At 44.9% G+C, this 22,991-nt stretch overlaps 1 protein-coding gene across 6 annotated transcripts in view; it reads right to left on the bottom strand.

Annotated features, from left to right (window-relative positions):
• Positions 1–22,991, bottom strand: part of Rbp6 (RNA-binding protein 6) — a 195,011-nt gene that overhangs the window by 64,865 nt on the left and 107,155 nt on the right. For all 6 annotated transcript variants that reach the window (XM_018100413.2, XM_018100412.3, XM_089259885.1 and 3 more), the window contains one exon: positions 1,182–1,274. In XM_018100413.2, coding sequence (XP_017955902.1) covers positions 1,182–1,274 — 93 coding nt within the window. The remainder of the gene's footprint in view (positions 1–1,181; positions 1,275–22,991) is intronic.

Genomic DNA, 22,991 nt, shown 5'->3' with positions numbered 1-22,991 from the left:
AACAAACTCTAAATAGAATCAGAAGCTTACGCATTTGAATCTCTAATGAAATCTCCCACAATTTTAATTACTTTGCGTATAAGTACAGTCCATTGGAAGAGACAGCTTTAAGTCTCTGTTGCCATCCTATTTAATCCTTGTATTTAAACGACAATCTTAAGCAAATCTTGATGCAGCTCTTGCACAATTTCCTGCAAGCCATTTGGCAGAGTTCGTTTGTTTAGGCTTATCCTCGTTAAAGATTTATGCTTAAGCATGCACGCAGAGCTCTGCTGGATAAGGCGTAAGCAAACATTATGCATATCGTTAATGAAATCCAGTCTCAGCTGAGCCTCTCACATACAATGCCCGCTGCTGCAGTCTGAAGCATCTAGTCGCTCATTAAAATCGAAGAGCGTCGAAACAAATCGATTTTCGTTTAGTATCGCAATCAGGAACACAACAAATTTGGTTGTTGTTGTTGTTGTTGTTGTAGTCGTGCTAAAAATTTGTTTTGTGCGCTATAACAAGAACGGGCCATGCCTCAGCACACCTGCCTATAGCTGCCAGGCTGCCTCACTGAATGGAGAACTTAAAGAGCACTCGAACAGCACTCAGCCACAAACACACACGCACACAGAGAGAGAGAGAGAGGGTGTGTGTGTGTGTGTGAGCTGCTGTTTAAGTGGAGTTTGCTTTGGCTGCAGAGCGTTTTTTTTTTTGGATAAATTGTTTTGAGTGAAGGGTTAGAGTAGGCGCTGCACCGTCTGTGCCTTGCAGTACTTGTCAAGATTGAATTTGCCACGAATATATGCATATACATATACCTTTATACATACATACATATATTTTTTCTTTCTCTTTTTTGGCATTTTTATTGATCAAACAAACGCTGGCAAGTGGCAGCCAGTGAAGGTGTCATTGCTCAGCACTTGCATATATATACAATGTACATACATACATATATATATATATATATATGTATATATCTGAGTTCCTTGGAGGCAACACGCGCAGTGCGCATAAATTGCATGATTCGTTTTTGGGCAACTGTCATTCGGATTTTTCATTTTCATTATTATTATTTGGCAAGTTGGCAGACATTGCTTTATTGCCGCTGCTACAAAAGAACTAGTTCGCTTATATTTATTCAGTTTTTTCGGTTTTTTTTCTCTCATTTCACTTTAATGGGTTTTACTTACCGGACCAAACTGTTCAAAGTAGCTTTTGACGTCCTCTAGCGTGGTGGGCGCCGAGAGGCCGCCCACAAAGATTTTCTTCGTTCTCGTCACCATCTGCAACAAAATAGAGAGGGAGAGAGAGAATGAGCGAGTGAGATAGAAATTGTGATAAAGTATCAGCATAAATGAACGAACGAATGAGCGCGTAAAGCGCAAGTGGCAAATGCTGCTTAATTTAGCCGTAGCCCGGCATTTAAAAATGCATTTATGGTAGCTGGCTGAGGCGTGCCGGGTAGGAAATCGGATCAGCAGTGAGACCCAAGGGGGAGGGGGGGAGCGTGGTGCGGTGCTCCATGTTAGCCAAAGTTATGGCCCGCCAGACTGCGCGGAGCCCTAAGAGTCGCTGCTTCTGTAACTTACGGCAACAACTTTCGCTATGCGTCGACCATTTTGTGCACTTTATGTAGTAGCCGCACATGTGTGTGTCTGTGTCTGTGTGTGTGTGTGTCTGTGTGTGTGTCTGTGTGCAGCTGGCATATTTAAGCTGACAGTTTCAAGTGCCAACTTTACGCAGTTAGCGCAACAGCAGCACCAAAAATGATGGCGCTCTCTGTCTCTATACGTGTGTGTGTGTGAGTGTGTGTGTGTGTGTGCATGTGTGTGTATTGCAACGCCAGCCTTTTTAGCCCGCAGGCAAGCGTAAACTGTTAACGTTAAGTGACGGCAGTTAAGCGACAGTGGAGCAAACGATTCGCCAGCCAGTTCCGCGAACTGGTTCATTTGCGGAACAGCTAGCATCTCCAAGGTGCTGCATTCAGAGCTCTTTGTAATTCATAGAGAGCTAGTTCCAGGAAATGTTTGCTTATTTACTGCAAGCAATTAAAACTTTTTTAAAACATTTACTCATATTTTTTGTTGAATTCCATTCATAAACTATAAAAATTAATTAACAAATTTTAGTTAACATTTTAAAATGTTCTTCAAACTCTATACTATTTAGTTCAGTTTCAGGAACTGATTAATTTTGCATAGCAATTTTATTTTAGTTAGAAAAATTGGTTAAACCAATTAATTAATTAATTAATTGATTACGGCTCAGTTTATTATTTGATTTAATTTCTGCTCAATTTTTTTTTTAAATAATTATAAGGCTCGCTGTGAGCTCGTTCCAGGAACTGATTCATTTTGCGAAACAGCAAGAGATGTGGGCAACTTTTTTATTGCCCATTTTTTTCGTGATATTTAAGTTGAATACGGGTTCAAGAACTAGTTCCATTGCTAGTTCCCTACTAAAAGAGCTCAAAAACTATTTCTAATTTTGCATTCTACTTAAATTTCAGCTCTAGCTCACGAACTACATCTATTCCCGTACTCTAGAACTAGTTATCTTCCAGCATTTTACTTAAATTCAATCTCTAGTTCAAGAACTAGTTCTATTCCTGGTCAAACCTACTCACTGTTCTCTACCAATTTGTTCGGTTCAATTAGAATCAAGTTCAATTGATAATGAATCGAATGATTCACTTGATGAACTCTATAGTTAAGACGGGGTTCGTTAAACATTTCTCCCCCTGCCACTTTCGGTTGGTTGCGAAATTCGTGCGGTTTTTAAACACATTTTATACCATTTTTATACCCTGAACCCATTGAAAATGGGAAATCAGGGTATAATGGTTTTGTTAAAAGTATGTAACAGGCAGAAGGAGGCGTGGCAGACCCCACAAAGTATATATATTCTTGATCAGGGCGACAAGCTGAGTCGATTTGGCCCTGTCCGTCTGTCTGTCCGTCCGTCCGTCCGTCCGTCCGTCCGTCCGTCCGTCCGTCCGTCCGTCCGTCCGTCCGTCCGTCCGTCCGTATGTATGAACGCGTCGATTTCAGAAGATATAAGAGCTAGAGACTTCAACTTTTTTTTAAAATGTCCGTATATATCACGCGCAGATCGAGTTTATCACTAAAAAACGATAACTCATTCCGATATTTTTTTATCGATAAAAAACCTTATCGAAGATCACTTAAATAATTATATCTCCTACATCTTTCAAGCTAGAGTCTCCAAATTTAAAATGTATATAAAGATGTATTTTATACAATTTCGGTTTTTGTTAAAATTTACCCCCCACCCCTAAATTCAGCCCCTCACCCTCATCTTTGTAAAAGTCGTATATCAAATACTAGAAACTTGTGCTTCGGTATACACATACATTTTAACATTATGATTACGTTCTGAAAGTTTCATTACGATCGTACGTCTAGAAATTAAATTATTCAACAAATAAGTTTTCATTATATTGCCACACAGCAGCGCAACCCAAGCGCAATCGCCTGTATATGCGAGTGTGTGTATATGCGTGTGTTTGTTTGTATGCGTGTGTGTGTGTGTGTGTGTGTGTGTGTGCTAACTATTATTGAAATATCAGTTGCTTGTAGGGTTCAGGGGATCTCGTAGTCGAGCAGTCTCGACTTGAGCTTTCTTACTTGTTTTTCATCTCTTTTTTTCTTTCGGGGGCTTTCTTTTTGGGCCCATGGTTTCATGCGTTTTTTGTTGCAGCTGTAGGGCCGGATGAAGCTGATGACGTTGATTGCACTGAAGCTTGCTAGCTGCAATTTATGAGCACACAGACAACAGGCTGCAGGGCTGCACACAGCGCGACAGGGAGGGGGGGCGAGGCGGTCGAGTGGTTTTGGATGGAGGCGTGGCAACAGACGGTTGGAAGATGTGGGATACGTCCGTTAAGGAAGCTAACGATATGTAACAGCGGTGCTGATGTTTCTGCTGTGCCAGCAGTAAAATTCATACAATGTCGTAAAATTAAAACACTTGTGTTGTCGCACCAGCAAGAGCCAGAGGGAGAGAGCGAGAGAGAGAGAGAGAGAGAGGGAGAGAGAGAGAGAGAGAGGGAGAGAGAGAGAGGGAGAGATAGAGGTACAACTACAAAGTTAGTCATGCAGCTTTTGGCAAGGCAAATCGCTTTTGGCCCGTGTTCCTGCCGGGCTGCCAGCTTGGCCGTCTGCCCTAGAGCAGTCCTACACACACACACACTCTCGCTCTCTATGTGTGTGTATTTGTCTGAGCTGCACTTTACACAGGTTGGGCAAATACATGCCAGAGGTCTGGGTCTGGGTCTGGGTCTGGGTCTGGGCCTGGCTCGCTGCGGGCGAGCTGCTAACAATTTGCAGCAAAAGAGAAAAAACCAAGAACAAACAAAAGCCGTCAAGTTGAGTGCGCTGCAAGAAAGTAACAGCATGACGTCCAGCCAGAGCTCGCGACTCCAAACTCCAACTCCAACCCTATCCACAGTCTCGCTCATCAGAGATGACGCACAGAATTGCAGCGATACGAGCAGCAGCGGCCGCCATTGCCAGCATTGCGCTGCCTCAGTTGACTCCGGCGCTAATCACTGCCAATGAGGCAGCTACTTAAGCTAATAAACTGCCCACTGGCTCGACTCTGCAATGTCATCATCAATGAGACATCTATATATATATATATGTGTATAAGTGTACATATATATATTTGTGTATATTTGTAATTTGGTGTATTTGCTGGAAACACGCCCAGTGCTGATAGCGCGGCATGAATCAAAAACAAAACACACCCAGCGCCGACAAATGAGAAATACAAAGGCGAGCTGGCGGGAACTCGATTCGAAATGCTCCCCACCTACAATCCCTGGCTGATCAGGCCAAGGCGACCTCAACAAATGGAACCACACACGCATACTAACGATGTGACACGGCATTTTAACGGCCGGCACACAGCGCTGCACAGATTAGGAATGTCAATATTAGCCACGACGACGACCGCAGAGCAGGCCTGCCATGGGGGCCGACTGGGGTGAAAGGTGGACTCGATGTGTGTGTGTGTGTGTCTATCTAGTAAAAGGTTTGGGCACCCTCGCCCCACCCTCCCCGCACACGGTCAAATTTTGACAAATGACGTCAGACATGGGGCGTTGAGCTAGTGAAACCAAGCTGAAGTGGGCGTGGTCATGGGACATGTTACAAGAAACGGAGCCATCCAATCGCCCAATGTGGTCAACCATCCAAAACTAACTGCGCGCAATTGGCCTGCAGCCTGATTAGGAAAAGGTGTTGCTTACAGCAGGATAATGGACTGCCAGGACGGCAGCAGGACACGAAATGCTCAACTTTGGCTAAATGCTAGCAATCTAGAAGGCAAATTAAGCAGCAGAGCGAGCGAGGGAGAGAGAGAGAGAGACAAGTTGAATTCGTTTGAGCTCTGCCAAAGTTGTGCTTAGAATTTGAGTTATAGTTCTGTAGGGAGATATTAGAGCGAAAATTAGTTAAGTTATGGCAAATCGATTGAGAAAATCTGTTTGGTATAGCAGGAGAAGCTGAGGAACTGGTGTAGTAGAAGTTAAAGCAAGCATGATATAAGTTTCCATATGAAGCGAGAGCTAAGGCATTGGGATAAGGTTAAGTGTAAGAGGAGGGAGAGATAGATAGAGAGAGAGTGAAAGAGAGAGAGAGAAGGAGAGACAGAGACATAGAGGGATATGTAGAGAGATCGACACTGAAAGAATGCAAGATTTGAGAGTTCTAGCTACTGGATTATCGCCTAGGCTTTATATTCGTAACTTCCCTGCTGAACTGTTCCCTTAGCCTCTACAGGCACAGTTTCCCGCTGAAACATTCCCTTAGCCTCTACAGGCACAGTTTCCCCGCTGAAATATTCCTCCAGCCTCTACAGACCCAGTTTTCGTTTAGGTCTGACTTCTATAACCAATTTAGGACGTTTCAAGCTCAACCCAGCTAGCATATTTAATGATATGTATATGCGCTTAAATAACAACACGAGTGAAAGTCAGACAGCATGGGAGATGCTCCACCCCCAGTTCACTAACCAGCGCTATAACATGGGTTTAACGGCATAAATTTAAGTAACTGCGTAACTGCGCCTGCAATACTCGAGATTTGAATACGTATGTAGAGCTCACTATGATTTGCAACCCCTTAAGCTGCTTTTAATGGCCTGACAGGTGAGGGTTGTCGAAGGGTCGGTGGGTCGGTGGGTCGCTGTGGAAATGCCCATCAGTGCTGACAATCAAGCCAGCATTGCCTTCATCTCCGATGTGAGGGGGCGGGCGGGCGCAGTGTTGTAAAAGGGCAAAATCAATTTAACACTTTCAACTAAATTATTCATTTTGCATAATAATTTTCAAATCTGTCAAAATTCACACAAACACACTGACACACACACTGACACACACGCACACTTCTACATTGAAAGCAGGCTTTTATTTGATACATTCAGCGGTTGTCGGCGTCTGCACTTTCACACGCTTAGGATCGCGATAGGGATGCTGACTGATGGGAGCTAGAAGTGAGGGGGAGGGAGGGCTGCACAGAGACTGTTGGAGCAACGAGGGGTGCCGCCTGCAAAAAGCACTCAAATAATTCCCAGGCGTAAGCTAAACCAGCGCAAAAGTTGCCACGCTGCGCACAACAATAGCAGCAGCGCAGCGTACTGAAGATGGAGGGGCGGGGGTGGGGGCGGTGCGGCTGGTGGCACTGAGTGGAACTGAGACTAAAAAGTAAAACCCTTTAACCGAGCGTAGGCAACGGCGCGACGCCACGCGAAGCGTCACAAATTCTGTTAAGCGAAAATTTCATCAACGGTACGAGAGAAATTTTCATTTGCCATTCCCCATTCGCCATTCGCCATTGAAACGCTCCGACCGTTTCGCCCGACCGTTTCGCCCGCCCGTTCCACCCGCCCGTCCGGTTCCGTCCGTGCGTCCGTGCGTCCTTTTGCGTTGTCAAAATGAAAGGAAAATGTCTCATAAATCCTTTTAATATTAAATGAGCTCGTTCCACTCCACCTCCACCTCCGACGGCGGCGCTCGTTCGAAAAGCCGCGCCACGCACACACTTAAAATTATGTGGCTAATGGGAGCAACTTGGCTGGAAATTGCGCGAACCTGTCGAGAATGCCATTGCCAGCCAGGCCAGGCCAGGCCGGGCCACGAGCCAGCCAACTTTTGCCAGCCATTCAGCATCTACACATGTCCCTCTGCCTCCTCCTGCCCCGCGTCTCACTCTCAAATTTGTATATCTGATTGCGGCCATGGGCTTTGCTCGAGCAGAGGAGGGGGGCAGGAAAGGGTTTCGGGTTGCGCCAATTGTCATTAAATGTAATTTTTAAACCTGTTAGCAACGCGGCGCATGTAGGCCATAAAAAGGGTAGGCTAGAGCCCCCTCCTGCCCAATGCCCAATGCCCAAGTCCTTTGTCCCTTTTATTTTTTTTCTGGCTGCTCGGCAACCCCTACTTAGCTCGGTTCCCAGAGCATTTGGTTTTTATTGTCAAATTAGTCGGGCAAGCGGGTTTATTAAAGTTGTTTTTCGACAAAAACTCTTCATGTACCTATTATGTTATGTTCTGTTATGTTATGTATGCTATGCGTGCGACGCTTTCCCCGTCTGTGCGTGTGTGTGTGTGTGTGTGCGTTAGTGTATGCCCAAAATTTGATGCGACACAAGGCATTCACACACACACACACACACATTCAACTTCATTACATCCTGCCAATTCCAGCAATCCCAGCGCCTGCCCCCCGCCCCCGCCATTCGCCTGGCTGACAACAATTTGTAACATTTGCCGCACTTCCCGCAAGCATTTTTGAATGCGGCATAGTGAGTGTGAGAGAGGGGTGGCAGGACACGGGTGCGGGGGGCTTGTCGTCTAACCCACTCAGAAAGCTTCAACATCATTCAAAGTGACAAATTATCCATGCAAATTTTACAAAATGGCTGCCAGGCGCCCGGGGAGAGTCGCAGCTGGGCCGTGGGAAAAAGTGTTGCATACTTATGAGCGCGAGGCGCCATTTGAAATATGAGCACTGAACGAAGGCAAAAGTTTGACAAAAACTGAAACACACAGGCACACGTTGCCTAAATCTAATGTGTAATGCACAACAATGGCGCAAGAGGCCTCCCCCGCCAGGATCTCAGCCATTTGTGACCCGCTTCAGCTGTCTGGCTGCCTGTCTATGTTTATCTCCGATGATGTGTGGCTGTGTCTCTCTGTGTGTGTGTGCGTGTGTGTGTGTGTGCTGCTGTCTATGCATATTCGATATGCTCCATCAATGCCATTGTGCTTTTGTCTTGCTTTCAATTAAAATGACCACAGAGCGAGCTGGAGGTCCAGGAGGCCCGCCCTCGACTCTGACTGCGTTTGCTGTCTGAAGGGACGGAGCCACAGTTGCTTGACCGAAAATTTGTGCAATTTCCGTTACTAATACTTTTTGGTCAATTTCCTTCGCACACACACACTCACACACACGCACGCACTGTTGATTTATTGCCCTGGCAAATATTTTGCGCCTTAATTTCGTTGATATTTATGCGGCAATGTGTCCTTGTGCTGAGCCAATAAACACGTTTGTGCCACTGACAAGGGATAATGGGCTTCCTGCCATACACACACACACACACGCATATATAGAGAAATGTGTGTGTGTGCAAATCAGCATTTGAATATGCCCCAGGGAGCCAGCGCCATCAAAAGGAATGCAAATCGTGTGTCCTGTCAGTCGTCCTGCTGCCACTGCCTCGGACTCGAAGCTTGTAAATCAAATGAAATATATTACGAGCGCAGCATAAATACATTTGAAGATTGATGTGTGTAAGCCAGAGCAGAGCCAAAAGAAGCTGAGCGTAAAGCAAAAAAGAAAGAGAAATGGAAATAGAAGTGGAAAAAGAGTTGAGCAGAGCTTGCTCCCGCTCTCCCCTCGCTCTGCCCCTCGCTCTGCTCTGCTGGCATTTTAATGAGCTGCTGCACAAACTAAACACAAACTAAAATGGCGCATCGCTCACAAATTGACTGCCAGCTGGACTGCCACTGTGTGCGCGTGTGTGTGTGTGTGCGCGTGTGTGTGTGTGTGTCTCCTTATTTATGCATAACAATAATGAATATTATACAACAAGCCCGAAATGTAATTCTGTGTAATTAATTATTAATTTATGCGCATACATTTAACTCACACGCATTGTCGTCGACAGCAGCATGCTCAACATGTGTGCGTGTGCATGTGTATGTGTGTGTGTGTGTGTGTGTATGGCATTGGCATCCTGGCACAATGGCGGCTGGCGGATGCGGAAACTGTTTTGCTGCCGTTGATGCTGCCTGCCAAGCCAAGTCATTGTTGTTGTTGCTGTTGTTGTTGTTGCAGCGACTAACGACCAGCAAAGTCTGCGCATGTTGTTGCTGCTGCTGCTGCTGCTGCTGTTGCTGGTCGCTTGTCGACATTGTTGTTGTCGTTCTAATGTTAAGTTGAATTGTCATTAAAATTGTCGTCCATAATTTCGACATTAAATACACACACACACACGCACACACACATGCACATAAGCGCTGGCTAGAAGCATGTGTATGTAAATTGTGTGCAGCATAAATGCTTGACGCTGTGCGTGCATGTGTGTGGGTATGTGTGTGTGTGTGTTGCGCGTGGTTAAAAAGTGCCAAGGCAGCATGTTTTCAACATTGTTTAAATTTATATGGCAGACGGGACGCACAGGACAGCAGCAGCAGGAGCAGCAGGAGCAGTAATTTGTGCTTAAAGTTTTAAATTTGCATAGCTGAGTGCAGGCAGACAAAGACAAAGACAGAAACAGAGATAGAGATAGAGATATGGGTAAGAAAGAGTCAGAGAGTGAGTGAGTGGGGGGCGTGGTCAGCCAGTTAGAGTTTGGGCCGAAGCAGTTACACTTATGGCAATTACTGCGCTCATAAACTTCAACAACGGCCCCAATCATCATTAGGCAATGGCCATTACGTAATTATCGCAAGCATAGCCAGGTGGTTAGAGCAGGAGCTGGAGCAGGAGCAGGAGCTGGGCATATAATTGAAATTTGTGGCCCAAGACAATCACAGAACGTACGTCGACGTCTGCTTTGGGGCGGACGAAAAACAATTTGGAGTCAATTTCGATAAAGTTTTAGTGCTCGTCCACCGAGAGGGACCGGTGCGACCAGTGGGGCCAGTGGGGGGCAGAGCTCGACTTTCATTTAACGCTAATCACTTGCAGCAACGAAACGCACAAAAGCAAATGTTGCGGCACGTGGTGGGGCAAGGGGCAGGTGGATGGGGTGTAGATTCGAATGGGAAACAAAATGAAATTCCTGAACTTGGCCAAAATAATTTGTCTTTCATTCCGGCCGCAAGCAAACGTGAACTACACCGAACCAAAACTCCACGGTAATAGAGAGTTGATATAGCTAGAGCAGAGAAATCCAATTCGTGTGTGTGTGTGTGTGTGTGTGTGTGACTGTTTGTTCGGTTAGATTTTTGTTATTTGGCCAAGGTCAAACGGCAGCTGAGCGGGCTTAGGTGACGGTTTTGCTTAATTAGAACATTCATTAATCAAATCAAAACCATTTGCCGCCCCACAGCAGGACTCGAGCAGCTGCAGCCGACCCAAAACTCGAAGCTCTGAAAAACGCGGCCAGAAAACTTTTTGGCGAATGGCAGCCAAACACGCACAAAGATATAATAGCTAAGCAGCAAGACAGAGAGGTAGAGAGAGAGAGAGAGAGGGAGAGAGCGAGGGAGAGAGCGTGTATAACCAAATAAATTCAGTCACATAGAAAAACGACAGACGGCATAACAAAGCGCAGAGATTGGGACGCAATGCGAAGGACGAGTCGAAAGGAAAACGCGAGCAAAAAGCGACCATTAAAACACATTTGTGTATCTATTTTTAGGGTAAAAGTAAACCAGCGGGCGGTACCAGAATTGCTAGAAACCTAAAACGAAACCCAAAACCAAAGAGAGACAGAGACAGAGAGAGAGGGAGAGAGATGGAGTTAGTGAGAGCGCATAAGAACTTAAAACTACTTTAATTTATGGCGCACGCATTTCTGTGTTTAGTTTCGTTCTGTGCTTTGCCTTTTGTCTTGGGCGCCGCCAAAGCAATCAGTCAACAACATGAGCAGGCGATCCAATCTAAAGACCAGCTACAGCTCTCACACTCTACCCCACTCTCTCCCTCTCTCTCTATCTCCCTCTCTCTCTTTCGCTTTATATATAGTTTAAGGAAATACGCTCACTAATAACCCCCAGACACGACAGCTTACGAAACGTGCAATTAAAATACATGAAATTCAAATATTTGTCTTGGCAAAACTGACCTTAAGCGGCGCACGACTAGATATGGTATTTAGTAAGGCTCTACCTCTGGCTCCCTCTACCTACATATATATATATCTTTCGCCCTCTCTTATTTGCTCACAATAAGCAGTAATTAAATTGCAAAATTTCACTCGTAAATATCATTGGCAGCTATACACAAGTGCTTTGGGGCGTGCCCGACTAGGAATACCTGCACTTCGTCTATTAGCCATAAGCATAACTCAATCAGTTTTTGTTATGGCTTAGCGCACGTTTCAGGGGAGTTGAGGCTACAGACCGAAAGAATCATGTTAGACTGGAGTACATATATATGTATAGATACAGATACGTATGTATATGTCTGTTTGTGTACATTATTATATTACATGCGCATGTCTATCGCTTGCTTTTCTTGCACATTCGCATTGCGTTCGTTGTATTTTGTAATTCTGTGAAAATATTTTTTGAAAAGCAAATTGTGAACTTGACTAGTTGAGGCTGGGGATGGGACTGGGGCTTGTGCCTGTGACTTTGGCTAGGCTTTTTAGCTCTGACATATCTTTAGAGCACTCTCTTCCCTCTCTCTCTCTCTCTCTCTCTCTATCTATCTCTCGCTCTCTGTCCGACACTGACTCTGTCGCTGGCTGTGCCCTGACAAGCGGGTAAATTATGCATAAGCGCACTACCCGCCACATTATGACGAGCCGGAGACGTATGGCTGATGCAGCAGGAGGCGGTTGCCGGGATTATGCATGACACTGCGTGGGCGTGGTGGCTGAGGGAGCCTCTATGTGAGTGTGTGTGTGGCGGCTTGGCAGCTCTCTCTTGTCAACGTACTCATCACATTTCTTCCGCACCGCCTCGCTGCCCCCCCCTCGGCTTGCCTTGCTTTGCCATTTATGCGCACTAAAGCAAACAAACAGCAAAATATTTGTATGCTAAGCCAACACATGCGACAGCAGCTGCCACTCGCTCGCCCACTCCGCACTCCGCACTCCACACTCCCCCGCACTCCACACTTCACAGTCATAGCAAGCCGCCTATTGCGGCTCAAGTATTTTGCATTGCTAAGCAGAAATTATAAATCAGGGCAATTGTTGAAGATTTGCAGCCGCATAACAAAATTTTGCGCAGCCCAGGGAATTGCGGAGGCGGGGATGGAGCGTAGAGCGTATAGCGTGGAGCGTTTGTGCTGCCAGATTCCAGATTCCAGATGCCGTTTGCCAGCAACACCCAGCAACAACAACAACAACAACAACAACAACACGCCTCGCTGCGGTCGTCTGTGTTGACTAACTGACTGACTAAGTGACTGACTGCAGGGACAAAACGCGACCGAAACGTGCGCAGGCAAATACTTTGGCATAAACTGAAAAAAAGAAAAATTTTAATAGGGATAGAGCGAACATCATGGCGAAGTTGAAATACTCTGCAAAAATAAGGGCAACTGAAGTGTTGCTAAGGATAGAAGATGGTGCGAAAAGAAGTCGAGGTCAAATGAGTTGAAGTACGGCAGCAGCGCATAGGCAATACATAGAGGTAGAGTTATGTTAATACAAATGAGGTGCAATGAGAGTAGTTTAGCCAAAAAGGAAGTTCACAATAGAGAATTATAAGTCTTGGAATAGTTTAATAATATTAGCTTCAAGTTCAGAGAGACTTAGACAGAGGAAATCGATAAGGAGAAGGAAAAACCTTATAGAGTATAATAAGACTAGCATACCTAAAGAGAGAGAGAGAGAGAGAGAGAGAGAGAGAGAGAGAAAGAAAGAGAGAGAGAGAGAGAGATAAAGACAAAGATAAAGGGCATATATAATAAGACTAGCTCAGTTAAAAGTAAAGCTAAAGCTAAGGAAAAGAGAATCAATAATGAGAACAGCTTGGCCAAAGGTAAAGCTGAAACTAATGAAATGGGAATCTAGAAATCAATTAGCTTAGCTTCAACTGCACATGGAAACAAAAATCAGATGAAACGCGCAGCATATTGACTCAGCTCATGCTATCTATCGTAGTTCTCCTTGCAAATCCATAGCAGAAATCATAATAAAACTAATATACTCCCAGCTGAAGCATTGAAACAATACTCAAAGAGAAGAGCGAAACTCGGAAAAAAACGGAGGAAAAACGCGCCAAAATGAATTTAACGAATACGAAAACAGAGAAGGCAGACGTGCGACTAGATGGAGCGCAGATGAGGGGGCGAAGATGAGATGCGAGGACTGAAATCATAATTTAATTTAACGTATTTTTCGTTTACCAAAAGACAAGACGAAAAATCACACACACACACGTAGATAGAGAGAGAGAGGGCACAGAGATCTGCCAGACAGACTAAAAGCAGCGGAAATAATGCGACGTTTAAAAGTGTAAAAGCCGTCAAGAAGAAGCAGCAGAAGCACGAAGAAAAAAAATCTATAGTGGGGAGCAAAATATTTGAGCCACATTTCTGTTTTTGCTTTCTGCTGCTTTGCTCGTAGTGTGAGTCACTTTTGGTAATAGAATCGCGCCAAACGCGTTTGCCTGCGATTTTAATTTTAGTAATGGAAGACAAAGGAAGACGACGAATGGACGCACAGACACGCAGACAGACAGAGGGACAAATAAGCTTAGCCAGCAATGCAGCTGCAAGACACTCACAGACAGAGAGACAGAGAGAGAGAGAGAGAGGGAGAGAGAGAGAGCAGAGGGAGAGCGGTGCTGCCTCTTGAAGCTGAGATTTATTACGCCACGTTGCAGTTTGAAGTTGTCGGAGCACATAAATCTGTCGGGACAGCAGAGCATGGCAATGCAGCAGCAGCAGCAGCAGCAGCAGGAGGTAGAGCTTGGTAGGAAGGAGGAGTAGGGGGCGGAGACTTGCTTTGCGCTGCAAAAATTTACACATGATTGTTATTATTTAACGTTGCTGCTGCTGCTGCTGCTGTCATGCGGTTTTTTAAACGATTTTTATTAGTGGCAGCGCGTAAAGCGGAAATAACGGCCACGCGCCGTAAAGTAGACAACACATTCGCATACACACACACACACACACACACATTTGCAATGCATTTTGCCATGGCGTGCACGTAAATGACCGCCCATGATTTAAATTGTTATCCACCCTTTGGCCTCGCGAGCTGTTGTCCTGAAATCAAAATGCATTACGTATACGCAATAAAAATTACGTATACGTAATGTGTGTGACGCACAGAGACAACAATAGCAGCCGGCAGCAGGCAGCGAGCCACGGGCCACGGGCAACTGCAACTGCAACTGCATTTTATGCGTGCCGCGCATTATCATTTAACATTTCCTGTGCACAAAAACGGCCCAAGCAGGATGTGGTGCAAGACGCGGGCGCGGGCGCGGGGCGACGGCAGGAGGCGAGTGGCAACAGGAATCAAACAAACGAATTGCGAATTGAAAATAAGCAAAAATCCTCTGCACAATCATTGATTGGCGATTCAGCACAGTAGATAGTGGCCGAGCCAGTGCCAGTGCCAGGAGCCACAGCCAGTGCTGTAAAATGCGCTTCATTTCGCATTTAGCTCTGCAATCAAATTACTTTTTATTTGCGCTAAACCGAAACGAAGCAAAAGAAAACGAACGCAGAGAGCAACGCACTGAAATGTTTATTAAAAGCGCGCAAAATCATAAAAAAAATAACGTCAAAATTGTCAAATTGACAAATTGAGCTTAGTTTACAGTCGCAATTCATAGTAAATGTTTTTTATGGCCAACGCGTAAATATGCCGTAATCAACGCAACAACAGCTAAAAAAGAGAAACGTATGAGTCGGCCTTTTTTTTTTATAGCCTTCGACTATAATTTTTAGCTAGGCTTGGCATAGACCATAGCTACATACATATATCCTAAGGAAGATATAGTATTGATATAACATTCTTAGTCGATTTTCAGCACTAAGCAGCTGCAAAGTTTTTGTTTTCCCTTTTTTTTGAGCTTATAAAAAAAATCATAAACATAAAATCTTAGCAAAATCTCTAGAAAATAGTTCTCAGCAGTTGTTGTTAAATTAAATGCTTTTAATGGTTTTCAGCTAGCAGACATAAATTCCTAGCTAGTTTTTAGCAGCTGACTATTGTCATAACTTTCAAAGAAATCTGTTGAGACCAAAAATGAAATCTTTCAGAACTTCACCGCAAACACTTTTCGTTTGCTCTACTCTGTTAGCTCTCAACTTTTGACTTTCGGCTATGATTTTTAAATTATTTCAATAGCAGACTATTAATATATCTTTCGAAGCATAGATAAAATAAAAAACTTGATTTTTAGCGAATGATATACATATATACTGCTTTGGTCCACTAAAATCTTATTGAGAAAATATATGTTTAGTTTTTTCTCCTTTCTTTCTCATCTCACTCTCTCTCTCTCTCTCTCTCACTCACTTTCACTCTATCTCGCTCTCTCACTCCCCATAAATTTCTTCTCTCAATATTCCATAATTTCAATAACAAATCATTTGCCCTATCTCATCATTACTCTTGCACACAAATCGTTTCGATTTCTCTACGAAATCTCAACACTTTTCTATTTTTAGCTGAGCCGTAAAACCTTTTTGGACCCAAACCGAGTGCCCTTTCGGTTTTGAATGCGCTCGTTCGTCCTCCTCAGTTGCTCGCAAGGAGAGATTGTTTATTATTATTATTGTTTGGCTTTACACACATTGTTAATGCACTTCAGCCGTCTCCTGCTGCTGCTGGGTAACATCAAATATTTGCCTTCTGCTAGCATTTTGCTTGCTTATGTTTTCCATTTTTCATTTTTCATTTGCTTTTTTCTCTTTTTCACATCTAAAATAAATTTTTTTTTTTTTCCTGCCGCATTCTTGATTTTGTACTTATTTTTTTTTTTGTAGTTGTTTGGCAGCTGTTGCCTTGTGGCTCTGTCAACTAATCATATAAAAAGCATTCCCAGTGTCAATCTGCGACAGCCAGAGAGATTATTTTCGTTTCTTTTCTTGTCTTTTCGGCTTTCTTTTGCTTAACAATTTGGGACAATAATTTTGTAAATTATTGCGCATACGCCGCGTGTGTTTGTCAACGCAAATAACTTGGACAGATTTACATTTGCTTGCGCTTGTATTCTTTTGTGAGAGACTTTGCACTTTGGGACCAGCTCATTTCCAGCGCAAATAAGCGTAAGTAAATTTATAAGACAAACAAACAACAGCAGTCAGCAGGAGCGGGAAGAAGCAGCAGACGAAAACTGTAGTTGTAGAAGAAACTTGCAGCCAGGACAGGTGCTCTCTCTCTCTGTGTGTGTGTGTGTGTGTGTGTGTGTGTGTGTGTGTGTGTGTGTGTGTGTGTGTGTGTGTGTGTGTGTGTGTGTGTGTGTGTTAGCCAGGCCAAAGCCAAACAGCTTCGGGGCGGCACAGCCAACTTGGGCAATATTCATTCTGCTGGCAAACAAACACGCAGTAGCACGACAACAACAATAACAAATGCGACAGCAACAGCAGCAGCAGCAGCTACTACAAGTATAATAACGCTTTTGGACGCTGCCATTTGCGGGCGAGCTCTGCTTGCCCCTGCCGCCTGCCGCCTGCCGCCCGACTCCTGCCGGTTGCTGCTAGGCGACGCGCTAGTTGATGAACTTCGTGTTCAAGTTGTGTAGCACAAGAGTTGACGCCTGCCGCTGCTGCTGCTGCTGCCGCCGCCAGCTGTAACACTGATAGCAATTCCAAAAGACAACAGCAGCAGCAGCAGGAGTAGCAGCGGCAGGAGCAGCAGCAGCTGGAGTTACTGCTGCTGCAATGTGGACAGCGTCGCTTCAGCGCTTTTCGTGAGTTTTTGTTTTTCTTTCAGTTTATTTTACTTTCGTGTGACGGCAGCAGCAGCAGCAGCGGCAGCTATACTTGGTTTGATTTTATTATGTTTTTCTTTTGGCACCACCAAAAGCAACCACTCCCCACCAGCAGCGGCAGCCACCCAACCACTCGCACCCAACCACTGCTGCTGCTAGTAGATTGCTCTGGTTTTTTGGCCACATGCTGCCAAGTTCTGCTTTGTTATTTAGTCTACAAGCTGCTGCCCCAAGCAGCACGCCCTCACCTCCCCACTCTCCCACTCTCTCTGTCTCTATGTCTCTCTATCTCTCTGTCACTCTGACCTCTAGTTGGTGCTCGTTTTCCCTTTTTAAAAAGACCGTTACAATATCAAGTTAATTGTTTGAAATAAGTGCCAGCCTCCCCCCTCGCTCACTCTCCTACTCCCATTCCAAGAGCAATTGCCTAGGCTCGACCACGCCCACTGCCACCCAAACAAAAAGGCCTCCATTGGTGCTTTTTGTGCCTTTTTGCTTCTTCTATGTATTTTATTTCTTCTCTCGTCTCTTTTTTCCCGTTTTTGGATTTTTTGCTCCTTTTGCTGCTGAGCTTGCGGTTTCTTTTGTGCCGCACACTCGTTTCGCTGGGCCAACTACCCACATTTATAGTGTTGCGGTCTCTGTTTGCAGTGCGGCCCCTCCTCCCACGGCGGCACCTCTTACCCCCTTGGCTGCTTTTATCTTATCAACTGCTGCTGCTGCTGCTGCTGCGTTGTCAACGCCAGCCTCAGTTTTCCCTTTTTCGGCTGTCTGTGTGGGCGTTTCATGAACTTTTCTCTGCGCTGCGCTGCGCTGCTCTTCTGCCTTTCTGTTTTTTTTTTTTTTGGCCACCACAAATTTTACTTTGACTCAGTTTGCAATAGTCACAGTCTGGCGTTCGTCTTTGTCCAGCGCCAGTTTCATTCCCATTTTCCATTTCCATTTGCCCAGGTCTTCGTGTTTCGAGTGCACTTTTCCGTACAACTTGAAATGAATCTAATAACTTGGTTGCCCACACACTTACACACACACACACACACTCACACGCACAGTCGAAAAAACAATGGCTTGACCCGCAAGTTGCACGTTGCGCGTTGCAAGTTGCGCGTTGCAAGTTGCCAAAGCGGATTGTTGTCTTCTTGGCGCAAGTTGTTCAACGAGTGCTTCGGCATTTTCTCCAGCTTGTTTTTCTTTTGGCTTGCATCCTCCTCTTCTTCTTTCACTTCTTTTTTTTTGCTTCTTCTGGTTTTTTGTTTTGCAATTTTCCAGTTTCCTGCACTCAATTCAAATATATTTTACAAGCATCCTTTGCGTCCTTTGTGTGTGCGTGTGTGTGTGTGTGTGTGCTATCGTGCTTAGTTTTTAAGTTTTACAAAAGCAAAAACTGTTAACAGCTCCATTAGTGCAATTTATTTGTCAGCCAGACGCGCGCACACACACACACACACACAGAGTGTTCGCATCGCTGACAAAGCCAAGTCTTCGTGATAAAGACAAAGACAAAGGCTGCTTGTCAACTTGATTGTGTTTGCAATTTCATAAAATAACAATTCTCCGCTTGCCACGCCGTCCCTCGACCATCGCCCGTCGTCCCTCTGCCCAGCTCCTGCCTACTCATCTGCCTGATTCACTTCTTATCCACATCCTGCTTGTTATTTTTGTTGACGAAGGCAGCAGGCAGCAGGCAGGCGGCTGGAGGTGGGGGCGTGGCTGTATTGAGTTTGGGGGCGCACTCGCTGATTGCCGCCGGCGGTTGTCACTTGGCGCCTGCTTCCTGTCGCCTGTGCTAAGTAACTCAAATGGAATGCGTTTGCAAATAATTTGCAAGGTGTGGGCCAAGTTCTCGCTCTCCCTCTCTCTCCCTCTCTCTCTCTCTCCAGCTCATCTACCTCATCATATGCCAAATTCAATTCACACAAAATACCCGTAATTCAACACCACGGCAAAAGCCACTCCGCTGACTGATTGGTTTTGCCAGGCGAGCGAGGCTAGAAGCAAGCGGAGTAGCAGGAGCAGCAGCAGCAGCAGCAGCAGCAGCAGGAGGAGGACTTTTTCCCAAGGCACATTGAAATGAGCCAAGACCGTCTTCTTTCGCTTCTTCTTCCTCTTCTTTCGCTTCTTCTTCTGGCTGCCTGCTGAAAGTTTCTCTCTGAGATTTTAGACGTCGACATCTCAAGCGGCTCGTTGACATATTTGTATTGTATTCAATCGATGAATTTTCTGCAGCGCGCGCGAGACGAGCCAAGGAGTCGAGCCGGTGCTGCTGCTGCCGCTGCCGCTGCCGCTGCTGCTTTACCCTTAAGGGAAAATGACTTATTTTCTTACGCACACATTGAAGCAGCTCAACGCTCAAAGCCCGGCTGTGTCCTGGCATGCTGCCTGCCTGACTGCCTGTCTTCTGGGCTGGGTTTGATTGCTTGTGCGTCGACATTCGTCCTGAGCGCAAAGGAAAAAAAAAATAAAGAAAACTTTTTGCGCCACACACATTTTTTACTTGGCTGCCTGTCGACTTTGCCGTTGATATTAAAATTTTAATAAACCCACGCACGCTGACTATCCGACCCCAATCCTCCCACCTCCCACCTCCCAGCTCCCCGTCCTCGCCCTCTCATCTGCTCATCTTCTGCTTGTTGCACTTGACAGAAACGCGTCAGTTGGGCTACCAACTTCCAGCTGCCACTCGACTTTGCTCGCTTTCTGTAACTGTGTGCGTGCGTGTGTGTGTGTGTGCGTGTGTGTGTGTGTGTGTGTGTGTGTGTGTGTGTGTGTGTGTGTGTGTGTGTGTGTGTGTGTGTGTGTGTGTGGCACGCACATTTCGATGCGGCGACGCGTAAAACGAAAAGCGTCGTATTTGTGTGATTGCCTCGACCCAGACCCCGTAAAGGAGCTGGGTGTGGGCGTGGGAGTGGGTGTGGGAGCTGGGGCTGGTTGCCTTTACTGCTTGTTGGTCCCCAGCTGGGCTGACAATGCCAGCGATTTCAGTGTGCCGCACGTGAAACATGTTGATAAATCAAATCTCAACGCAGTCAATGCCAATGCCAATTTGGCTGACAATTGCTTTTGGTTTTTGCTTTTGATTTGCGGCTTCCTCTGCTGTCTCTCATATTTTGCTTTCTTTCAATCGTTTTCTTTCCTTTTTGTTGATGTTTGCTTGGCTCCCCATCTGCATGACAGCTAATTGCTTGTGGCTACACACACACACACAGATACAGAGAGTGAGTGGGAGCCAGCCACACATGTTGGGCGCTTGATTGTGACAGTTTTATGGAGGGCGAGCAACGCCTAAGCCCCTCAAGCAGCAACGCCTGGACTTCATGACTTCCCACCAAAACGACAAACGGACGGACTTGTTGGCTATGTGTAAGCAGTCGGATGAGCTCTGTTATACGCCAGCTGATCCACTCGCAAATACGCCAAAGCATCTTATAAACGCGTGCCACAAACAGAAACAGGACTAGAAGAAACAGCAACAAAATGAAACGAATTTTTATATAGAACTTGTGCTTGAGTAAATAAATTATTGTTAACAGCCACAAAGGAATCCTGCAGCACCAACTGAAACTTTCAAATTTAATGTCAGCTAACAGAAAGCAACGGTATGAAACTAGCAGGAGTCGGAGCAGCAGCAGCAGCGGCGGCAGCAGCGTAAACCCCTTGGCTGTCAACCGCATAAGCCATGTAGAACCCATTAGAACTATTGCTAAAAACCTTGCTCATCGCATTTATTTGATTGCTTAGTTTTTGGTAAATTGCAAAAGGACTAGACACCGATAATCCTGTGCAGCTGGAGCTTAGGGCATGTCACTAAAATCGGGCGCAGGCTTTGCGGGCGGACCGATGTGAGCCTTTAAGGCCCTTTTAAAAGCCGGCAATGGCAACTGCTCAAATTAAATCAAATCAAATAAAATAGTTAGTAAATAATAAAACAGTCGAGCGTCGAGTGCTGAAGTGGATGGCAGTTTAATGCTCGTTTATGTAGACCAGCTTTTATGGCCACGCCAATAGAGGAGAATTTTATTATAGTCAACGTATAGAAGCGTCTCTCGCTCTCGCTCTCGTTCCATCTGTGACTTTAGCTTGCTAAAGGCAGTCAACAAACCATTAAACTCAAGTGTTTACCACAAGCCAAAGTCACTAGACACAAATCTAAACTGGCAGTTAGACAAGCACCAGAGAACCAAACCCAACTGAACCGAACCGTACCGAGCCGAGCCAAGTCAGCATACAGCAGGCAAGCGGCAGGAGACGGGCCAAGGGGCAGGCAGGAGGCGGCAGGCAAGTCGAGCTAATGTGGCTTACAGTTCTGGCATCAGCCCGGGCATCGTCATCAATAGGTGCACTATGCCAACTGAACTTGAGCATTGAGCGAGTTACTCAGAGCGCCGTGCCTTCCCATTGGGCGGGACGTTACAATTTATGGGGCTGGCGGCATTGTTGGAATATTTGATGAAGATTCGCCACTTCAATTTAACTGACAGCTCAAGCATTGCCCGCAGCTAAATGCTGCTGATAACAGCTGAGCGGGTATATATATATATTATGAGCCGATCTATATGGCTATGCTTTGTGAGAGGTAAGCCAAGCGTTTGATAAGAGCATTATAAAGACAAATTTCGTGGAATTGGTATTAGCGTTTTAAATGCACAAAGAGTTTAGGCCATGAGCAGCGTTGCCACATGTTGGCTGGGCAGTGTTGCCAGCGCGTAATGAGAATAAAAGCCTTAGAAGTTATGTTGCAGATTAAAAACTCTTGAGGCTCTAAGCCTTGGACTTTAAAATAAAAAGAGTTTTAAATGAGTTGATGTATGTTATTATGGAGTAATACTTTCTCAATGCAGGCAGTAATAAAATGCCTTGGTTTCTACTTAGATTGTTAGACTAGTTCGGTAGATGCTACACTGGATAGATGAATGAATATTAGAGAGATATTACAGCTTGCATAAAAACCTCAATAGGCTACAAAAGTTTTTGCTATATGAATTGATGTTGATTGTAAGCATAAAAGCTGTCACTTTATAATGTTGCCATATGTCCAGAAAGTTAACTATGGTAAGCAGTGTGGCTAGAGCACAAAAGGGTTATAGTTAATCCTCCTGTACTTTAGCCACAAAAAGAATACAAATTGGCACGAATAATGTCTTCTTCCTTAAGTGCAGGTCTTCGATTATAAAAAGAGTTGCCAGTTATTGTAAATGGGCCACATGTTAAAATGGGCAGAGGTCCTTCTTGTATGCAATGCTGCCAGATAATAGAAAAGCTAGCAGCTTAAGAAGTCTGAAATGGCTATGAGAGTTGAACAATATTAAGGCTGGCCCATATATGAATTACCCAGCATTAGAGTTGCCATATAATAGAGTTGCAAGATAGTAGAGTTGCGACAAGCTAAAGCTAACTATAGACAGTTTTTATCTAAGTAAACTGACAATTCCTGCTGGCTAATAGAACATACAGTGCTGACAGTGTGGCCAGATGAGGCAATCAAACGGCTTGGCCTAGCCCTGTTACATTCTAAACTGTGCGGCAAACCCATTAAAAAACTAAATAAGTCTAATTTCATTTAATTAACTAACAAGAGCCAAAGCCTTCAACTAATATACTTTACAACTATTAAAAAAGTGAAACAAAAAAAGTTACGACGACTTCGTATTCGCCTTTGCCTTTGCCCATCGAGTAGTTTCAGCTTGTTTGATGGCATCATAAAAGTTTCAACGATAAACTAATTTTAAAAATTTTGACCAACAGTCGAGAAATTCATTCAGCTTTCGGCTAATAGAGCCATAGCGCACATTCATCAAATAACAGCTGTAGGCGCCCCAAAAAATAAACGGAAAAAGGACGAAAAACCACACTATAAATATTTATATACAGATATACATATATATATCAACTTATTTAT

This window comes from Drosophila navojoa, chromosome 4, assembly GCF_054131105.1.
Source record: "Drosophila navojoa isolate 15081-1374.11 chromosome 4, UAZ_NAV_1.0, whole genome shotgun sequence".
Lineage (NCBI taxonomy): Eukaryota > Metazoa > Arthropoda > Insecta > Diptera > Drosophilidae > Drosophila > Drosophila navojoa.
This window is presented reverse-complemented; position numbering and strand designations above follow the sequence as displayed.